Source organism: Adiantum capillus-veneris, chromosome 18 (genome assembly GCF_014529385.1).
Source record: "Adiantum capillus-veneris isolate H3 chromosome 18, ASM1452938v2, whole genome shotgun sequence".
Taxonomy (NCBI): Eukaryota; Viridiplantae; Streptophyta; class Polypodiopsida; order Polypodiales; family Pteridaceae; genus Adiantum; species Adiantum capillus-veneris.
This window is the reverse complement of record NC_140948.1, coordinates 110,727,218-110,736,496: the sequence shown is the minus strand read 5'-3', so window position 1 is coordinate 110,736,496 and position 9,279 is coordinate 110,727,218. Positions and strand designations below refer to the sequence as shown.

At 42.8% G+C, this 9,279-nt stretch overlaps 1 protein-coding gene across 3 annotated transcripts in view; it reads right to left on the bottom strand.

The window, feature by feature from the left end:
* Positions 1-201: 201 nt before the first annotated feature.
* Positions 202-9,279, bottom strand: part of LOC147436206 (uncharacterized) — a 186,007-nt gene continuing 176,929 nt past the window's right edge. For all 3 annotated transcript variants that reach the window (XM_086489099.1, XM_086489100.1, XM_086489102.1), the window contains 2 exons: positions 8,659-8,742; positions 202-570 (listed from right to left, as the gene is read on the bottom strand). In XM_086489099.1, coding sequence (XP_086345225.1) covers positions 514-570; positions 8,659-8,742 — 141 coding nt within the window. In that variant the 3' untranslated portion in view covers positions 202-513. The remainder of the gene's footprint in view (positions 571-8,658; positions 8,743-9,279) is intronic.

Sequence of the window (9,279 nt, the reverse complement as noted above, 5' to 3'; positions counted from 1 at the left end):
CATGAAATAGAAGGGCCGTCCCTTCCTCCTCAACCCAAGTTTTGGTATAACATACAATATCTTCAATCCACAGTTTTAAACCAGGTTTCAAGCCATGGTTACCGTCTTTCAAAATGTAAAATTATAAGTACGTAGTAAGTACAATCATTTACATACATACAATTTTCAATGAACATTGTTCTCTTTTGTTGAGATAATAAACCAATGGAATAAGAAATTTGATAAGCTTTGAAGTAGCCACTATTCAACTCAACATTTGAACTTAGGTAATATTTGAGAATAACATTACAAACATGGCTTCACACCAAAAATATGCAAGGATGAGGGAGCAAGGACACTTACTAGGACTATTTTATTACGGATCTGGTCTAATATTCGAAACCAAAGTTACATCTAGAGAACTCATATAAAATGAGCAACCCTCAAACACAAAGGTTACCTCCATCAGAATGTCATGACTTTCAAATCCTTTTAAGCATTGAATGCGACAACCTAAGGATAAGCGTCCAATGACTAGTATATTATTTCTTCATGAGGACATCGAAATTCTTGGCTCTCCTCTCCTTTCAGCTGAACAATTTGAAACAAGGAAATGCACTTTTCACTAGTAAATCTCTCTCTCTCTCTCTCTCTCTCTCTCTCTCTCTCACACACACACACACACACACACACACACACACACACACACACACACACACACACACACACACACACACACTTTTTTTTGTAAATCGATTTGATTAATTTACTCGTGGGAAACCTCGAAGCGAGGAAAACCCACCGAAAGGGTCATATACAAGAGGAAGAACACAGAATTACTCAGCTGTATAGAGTAGCTAGAAACATTCATAGGAAAGCTGATGTATCTCTACGGTGATATCACCAACTTCCAAAGCAAACCATAACGATTGCCTAAGAGAAAGCTTGAAGAGTGGGAACGGGTCTGCATGAGTACGAGGGAACATGTAAGCATTACGCTGATGCCACAAGGTCCAATAAGCCCAGAATCTGACCCACATAAAGAAGACAGCAAAACGCTGTAGTGTCGGTGAGAAAATGCCGAATGCCCAAAACCTTTTGTGAAAGACAACCCCAAGAAAACGGAGCTGCATAAAGGCCAATACACGGCAAAAGAAGTCTCTAGTAATGCAGCAATCCCACAACAAGTGGCAAATAATGCAAGAAGAAGGGCGAATATGACACACCCTAAGAAAAGTGACAACTCGAAGCACTCAAAGCAAACAGCGCCAAAGAAACAATCGCTCCTTCAAAGGGAAATGGCTTTTCCACAACGCAGAGAGAAGCTTCCTCCACCAGAGATCAGATTTGTGAATGCGCCAAAGGGCATTACAATGATCAACAAGCCATGATTGTGGTAGAAGAAGAGCATAAATTCGAGCTGCATAAATAACTCGAAAAGGCGTTTCCCGAAGATCCCAATCAGACATGCGATCACCATCAGTTCTCTCTCTCTCTCTCTCTCTCTCACACACACACACACACACACACACTTTTTTTAATAGTAAATCTATTTTGATTAATTTACCAGTGGGAACCTCAAAGCGAGGAAAACCCACCAAAAAGATCAGATACAAAGGGAGGAGCATAGAAAAGTTTTGTGATGTGAAAGCGCTAAAAGCAAACATAGAAGAGTTGCAAGATTTCCAGGGATATGTCCCCAATATCAAAGGGAAAATGTAACGATTGCCTCAGCAAAATCATGAACGAGGGAAAAGGATCCGCCTCATGTTGGTGAAACATGCGTAAATTGTGTTGGCGCCACAAAGACCATAGCGACCAAAATCTGACCCATGTGAAGAAGATGGCAAATCGTTGAAGAGAAGTCGGAAGAATGCCAAAAACCAAGAATCGTTTGTGGAAAACTGCTGAGGGAAATTGAAGGTGAAAACTGCTGAGGGAAATCGAAGGTGCATACAAGCAGAGATGCGGCGAAGGAAAGCCTTGGTGCAACGACAATCCCAAAGCAAATGTCTGACACTCTCATCACTAGTAGAGCAACTGACACAACGAGAAGAGCTGATGTGACGCGCCGCAAGGAGAGTTCCAACTAGAAGAACTCCCAGCAAACAACGCCAAAGAAACAGACGCTCCTTAAGAGGCAAGTGGGACTTCCAGATTGCAGTAAGAGCCTTTCTGCACCATTGATCAGATTTGTGTAAAGACCAAAGCGCATTACAATGATAAGCCAGCCAAGAGTCCTGCATAAGAGAAGCATAGATATGGTGGGCAGAAATCGCATCAAACGGAGTGTCCCATAAATTCTAATCTTGCATATGGCATCCACTGGCCAGTGGCAGAATGGGGAGGAAAACAGCCAGGATATGCTGAAGCAGGCTCCAAATCTGATGATAATGCAGGCCCAACCCAAAGCGTGCTGCTGCTTGAGAAAAGTAAGCAAAATCCCATATGAATCCACCACATCATCCATTGTGCGTATACCTCTGCTAGAGAGGAATAAGCTTGGCGAGCCAATAGGATATCCTAAGTGCCTAACCACCACAGGCGGATCAAGAATCTCACCAGGCCACAGAAGATGATGCCAGTCACAAACCAAGAGGCAAGAGTTTGGATTTCCGAAAGTTAACTTTAAGGCCTGCTGCCAAGCCAAATGTATCCAATGCCTGCATAATCTCTCGCACATCATCCTGGTTATTGCGGGGCATGAACAACGAATCTCAGCATAGGCCTGACCTGTGAAGTCTTTCCCTTTGGGTAATTTTATCCCGTGAAGACGACCGAGCGAAGTCAAGTGATCCAAATACAAAAACAAGGGGTGAGTGGCAATGGCATACAACAAGGAGCTGAGCGGGCAACCCTGTCTGACGGAGCATCCAAGAGGCCAAGGTTTTGTCAACTCCCCATCGAGAAGGCTTGAAGACGTACTGTGAGCATACAAGTATACAACATTGACCAACTTTGGACCAAATCCAAGGGCCCGCATTGTAGCGGCAACAAAATCCCATTGTACCGTATCAAAAGCCTTTTCAATGTCTACCTGAATTATGAGAACATCTTGCTCGGTATACTTGGCATATTCCATTCCAATCAATACATTAGCCAGATTATCCAAAATTCGAATGAAGCCATACTGCATGGAATGGATACCTGCCATAAGAGGTTCACAATAATTTAACCGGCATAAGAGTAATCTATCGCCAATGCGAGAACTGCTCACAAAGCGCTTGTTTAGGCAACAACTTCAACAAACCCCCTTTCCAAGACATCAGCAAATCTTGTTTCACCCATGCAACATTCATCATGTAGAGTAAAGGTTCTTTCAGAGGCTCCCAAAAGGAGATAAAAAATCCCACAGTGAACCCATCCCAACAAGGCGAACGCCATCTTCCGAGAGCAAGCAATGCCGACTGCAATTCATTTTCTGTAAAATCCGCCTCTATGGCTAAAGCATCTCAAGGCAAGACAATTAAATGCACTGTAGATAACAAAAGTTGGCGTGCATGAAGAACTTCAACGGATGCGGCGGGGGAAGCGACAAAACATTCCTAAAATGGGACACCAGGGCATCTGCAAGCTCACATTCTGAGGCTGTCCAGGCTCTTGGTCGGAGTATAACCCGCTTAATAGTTTGAAAAGCCCTTGAATGATGCAAGTGCTTAAAAAACTGTTTTGAGTCACATCCCTTGTCCACAATCACTCGATGGCAGGCACGAGTCTGCCATTTGTCCAATTTTCGTTTATCATTATGTTGCAGACACACCGACAAAGAGCTATCGATTCACTTTCAGACGATAAACGTGTGTCAGCTAAGAGTTGGAGCTATTGATACACATGCTTGGCATCCTCAACATCACCACGTAATTGAAACATGTAATGCTTGCCATAATCCTGAATTACACTCTGCACATGCGCAACAAAGCGAACCCAGGCAATATCAGGATCAAGATACATTTGGGCGACCAGAAGGGTGAATAACATCATAAATCATCTCACGGACTGCTTCGTGTGAAAGATATGCATTGTTGATGTGCAAGACATAATTAGAAAGAGGACTGATCATAGTGTAGTTTTCCAAAGCGCAACAACATCACAACGGGAGCATGATCAGATAAAAGCGAAGAATGGTCTATGTTCATTTCGCATACAAACTCATCAAATTGTTGCATGTTGAGGACATACAACCGATCTAATCGTGCACGATATGCAGAGTGAGCATTATGCTGAAATTTGTACCCCGAAACATTGGGATGCAATAGGGTCCACAAGTCCAACATCCGTGTGCATGTAATGAGATCTATCCAGGCCTACAATTTTGTACTCAGCATGTGCGAATGTCTTGTGCCCTTATCTGATAATTTGTGTGCATTGTTAAAATCACCAAAAAGCAGTGCATTGGAAAGTCATGGATAAGAAGACATCTCACGCCACAACACAACTTGTTGCCTTGAGGCCGTATGCGCATAGACACCACCAAACTCATAAATCTGGCCATTGATCGTATGTTGTACCACCATCCAACGGCCCGCTGGATCATTATACGCCAAAACTTGCTGCAACATATGCTATCCAGTATCCCGCAAAATACGAGCATTGCCCAACATATTCATGCTGATTGTCTTCATGCAAAACCACAATGTCTGCCTTACATGTATGTACATAATGCCAGGTTAATCTCCACTTATCAGGGTTACATAACCCACACACATTATATGAAATGCATTTAACACAACTATGCATTCAAGAGATATGTACAGAGGCAAAGGAAGAAGGGACTAAGTTGATGTGCCCATAAGCACATCCAACATCAGCAACCCGTGACTCAACTACAATATTCTGCATGCCTGTCTCAGAGGAAGCAAAGTCTGCACGTGATTGAGAAGTCCCATGAACCACTGCATCTCTGTAAAAGTGCAACACCTTATTCCATGCATCCACAAGAGTGCGATTATCATTACAAGGAACAGGTTTTTGCCCCGCAGATTTCACTTCAGGAGATATATCATTGCGAGAAGAGAGCTGCGAACGTATTTTAACAGTCTTCTTGGGGGTCACCCAAGGAGATCCTTCTGCCGAATCTACATTTTTCCCCTTATTCTTGCTTTCATGAGTAGATACAGACTTTTCTTTTCCCGAAGGATTTGGGAAAGCAGCAGGTTTGACCTTGCCTTTATCCAAAGGTAGAGCATCAGGCAACACAAAAAATGCAACAACGGCGGATCTAGGATTAGGGGCTTCTTTCTCATTCGAAACCGCAAGTTGAGGGATAGCTGAAGGAGGAGGTTGCAAAATAGGCTCAGAACATTCAGATTGCATATGTCCAAATTTCCCACAACGAAAACATGAATTTGCAAATTTCCCCATCTGATGACAAATCACTTTTCCCAAATGAGAGGTGAGCATAGGAAGAAGGTGGCGCCAAGTGCGTGGAAAATCAAGGATTTTCACCCATACCGGGCACTTATGATGGATTAGGCTTTGATAGTCCTTGGTAAGGGCCCATGGCAATACATGTATCATTTGATTTCCAAAAAACGAAGGAGACAACTCAAGCAACATATTACTGGCATCAATGTTTGCCAACAAAACTTCCTAGAATCCTCTGGTGCCAAACTAAATGCCTCGAGCTGCCTGGCGTTTAAGAAGGAAGTCTACCCACTGACCCACGTCTTGCGCAGTAGGCATCTTGCCCGAGAAGAATAGAATAACTGCAGTTAGAGCATATTGCGCCACTGGGTCTATCAAAGCTTGAATAGGAACGAGCACTTCAATAGTGGGTTCTTGCCCCTCCCAAGCATTCCGTGCACCTTCAAAATCCTCTAATAAACAAGCTCGGACTTCAACCATTTCCGAAGACTGAAGTGCCATCTGTTTTCTGCGTTTGTATGAGCTGATAAAAGGCGCACCGAAATCTGACATACATTGAGAACTTGGCGCTTATGTACTCGCTCACTGCTGTATACCAATTCACCCTAGTCAATCAAGCGAAGCTCTGTACACTGCCCACAATGCTGTACTAGAAAAGACCTTTCTGTACAATAGCCAACATGCTGAGAACAAACTGTGACTAAATTGGAGACTTTAGCAGACGCTCCCTCACACACACACACACACACACACACACACACATCAAACCTAAGTTGAAGACTTGACTAGCTGTACTGAACTTGCGCATGAGGCTGATTGTCGAGGTAGGGGCTGAACACATAGTTCACGTAGATTGCAAGGAAGCGAGGGACGCGCAGGGCAGTCCTGCGATAGAGCTATAGACCTGCGTCGTGTAGGAGCAAATCTGCAGTAGAACAGCGACGAACACAAGGCAGACCCGCCACAGAGCTGAGAGTCGCTCGCAGGAGCTGAATTGCACGACACACACACAAACACACTTTTTTTGTTGTAAATCATGACTGAACTTACAAGTGGGAAACCTAAAACGAGGAAAACCCACAGTAAAAAAGTACAATAGACGGAGCGTTGTGATGCTTCGAAAGCTAGAAACCATCAAAGAAAATCCTGTAAGCTTCAAGAGAGATATCTCCCACATAATAAGCATAATGCAGGGCTTGTCCAAGCGAGAACTTGAAGTAAGGGAAAGGGTCAATTTGTAATGCATGAAACATCCGAGAGTTGCACTCGTGCCATATGGTCCACATAACCCAAATCCTAACCCAACTAAAGAAGATCCCAAACAGAGAAATTGGGGGTTGAAGAACTCCAAAAATCCAAAACCGTCTATGAAAGATTCCAGATGGGAAACGAAGGCGCAGAGTAGAGGACCTGCTTGATGAAAGTCTGGGAGCAACGGCAATCCCAAAGCAAATGCGCAACAGACTCGTCAACCCCATGACACGTGACACAACGAGTGGAAGCAATGCGTCGTGCATGCAACAAAGTACCAACCGGTAGAGCACCCACTATGCATCTTCACAAGACAATGTGTTCCTTGAGTGGTAAGTGATGAGGAGCCATGGGTCAAGTCTGTCGCAAAGGTCTTGTACCTCTCCACTAGAATGCAACTGAAAATTGAAAGGGTGCTCAACTGAGAGAGGAAGAAACCCTTTCTTTCGTCTATAGTGAAAAAACTTTGCCTTCGCAAGGGCTGGACACAAGGGCAATTCGATGCACTCATCAGTCGGTGATTCAAAAGGAGAGATTGCATTGAGGCTTCTGGTAATTCAGGAATGAAATGAACTGATGTGAGGAAAGCACAAAGAACAGAGGCAAAGAAAGCAGATACTCAGACAGACAGAGGTGCCTTGGACTACGCTAGTATACAAGTGCAGAGATTCCACAGCCTGAATTCCATCTTCTTCAGCTGTCCCCTCTTCTACCACTACCATCTCCTCCAAAGCCTGATGGTGTGTCCACCGTGTACTCTTGATGGTTTTGATAGAGATGATATTCTTGTTGTGCTCATGAATTACTGGACTAATTGACTCGTAAGTTACTGGATGGTGGTGAAACCCGGGGAGTCCACTATGTAAAAATTGCATATAGCACGTGCGAACAAGAGGTATTTAAATAATCCCTTATTTTGTTCACATGTGATATCTTAGATATTTGCTAGTGGACGCCCCGGGTGGTGAAACTGCTAATTGTAGTTAAATGGTTCTTCATTCATTTTTTTTTTCATTTCGAAATGGAGAGATTTGTTTGGGACGAAGTTTTCTCAAAAAAGAAAACTCGCTCAAAGTGGCTTTGATCCAAGCTAACTTTCAGTATCAGGAGAATTACCCAACTTTGGTCTTGGTTTTGAATGTTTGACTTGATGTTTATCTTGTCTCTGTTGCTGGGATTACCCGTGTTGTAGTAGGCGCTTTGTGTATCTTATTGTGCCCTCAAGAGCTTTAATAAATAAAGATACTTTTTCTGTAGAAGAACAAAGAGATGGTACCCAAAACATCACCAGGACCAACACGACAACCAATGAAGGAATGCTGAATACACCGCTAAGACTACAAGCTCAAAGAGGTGGACAGCTTTGTAAGCGCCTCGACTAAGTTTGAAGAAGAATGAATGAGCGACCACTAAGCAAGCCTATGTAGGTACAGAATGAATGATTAAAGCAGACCACAAGATGACAAAGACGAACAATAAACCCACTATAGACAAAGTTGAAAAAATATTGATGAAGCGGCAAAAAGCAACTGGTAAGTATAGGCTCTGAAGTGTGCAATGCCTTGCCAGACTGTGTGAGGATCCCACCCCAAAACAAAGGGCCCCAGTACTAATAATAAAAGTAAAAAAATTCAACAGTGAAAGGCACATGAATGGTGAACCACTAACAAAAGACAAGCTTGAGGTCGTGTTGCTATGTAAGTTTTTCAAAGGAAAAAATAGGCTATGGGTGGGGCTTTATTGAACATTGAAAGGTTAGAAAAGCCAATTTAAAAGCAAGGTCCTTTGTTGACTAGGGGGACTGATGCGTGTTCAAACATCTCCAATGTTTGTTGATGAACGATTCAATCCAATCAACTAGTGTACCTTACACAAACAACGGCTAATCTAATTTTCTCATATAGCTTTCATTTGGTGGTAATGTGAATTTTTTTCTTTATAGTGTCCAACCTTATGTTAAATATGAGTGTTACATAATATATTGGTTATCAAGTTGCAATGAATACTCAACTTCATCAACAATCAAGACACAATTATTAAATTGAATATCATACGTCACCCAACCTGCTCAGTATAAAGGCTTGCATATGCATCTTCAACCATTTGAGATAAAGCATCCTTCTCCTTTTGTAAGCTCAATGCTACTGCCTGTACCAAACATGAGACTAATTGTCATATACTCTCTCTCTCTCTCTCTCTCTCTCTCTCTCTCTCACACACACACACACACACACACACACACACTTTTTTTTTTTGTAAATCTGATTTGATTAATTTATTACAAGTGGGAAACCTCAAAGCGAGGAAAACCCACGAAAAGAAAAGGATACAAAAGACGGAGCACTATGAGGCTCAGAAGGCTAGAAACAGTCAAAGTAAATCCTGTAGGCATCAAGAGTGATGTCTCCAGCTTCATAGGCAAAATGCAACGCTTGACCAAGAGATAATTTGAAATAGGGAAAGGGGTCAACAAAAGTGCCCTGGAACATTGAGGAGTTCCTATGATGCCAGATGGCCCACATAGTCCAAAATCTGACCAGGTGAAGAAGACCGCAAACTGAGATTGTGGTGACCGAAGCACCCTTCACACACACACACACACATTTTATTTTTTTTGTGGTAAATCTTGTTTGATAAAATTTACAGGTGGGAAACCTCAAAGCGAGGAAAACCCACCGAAAGAAA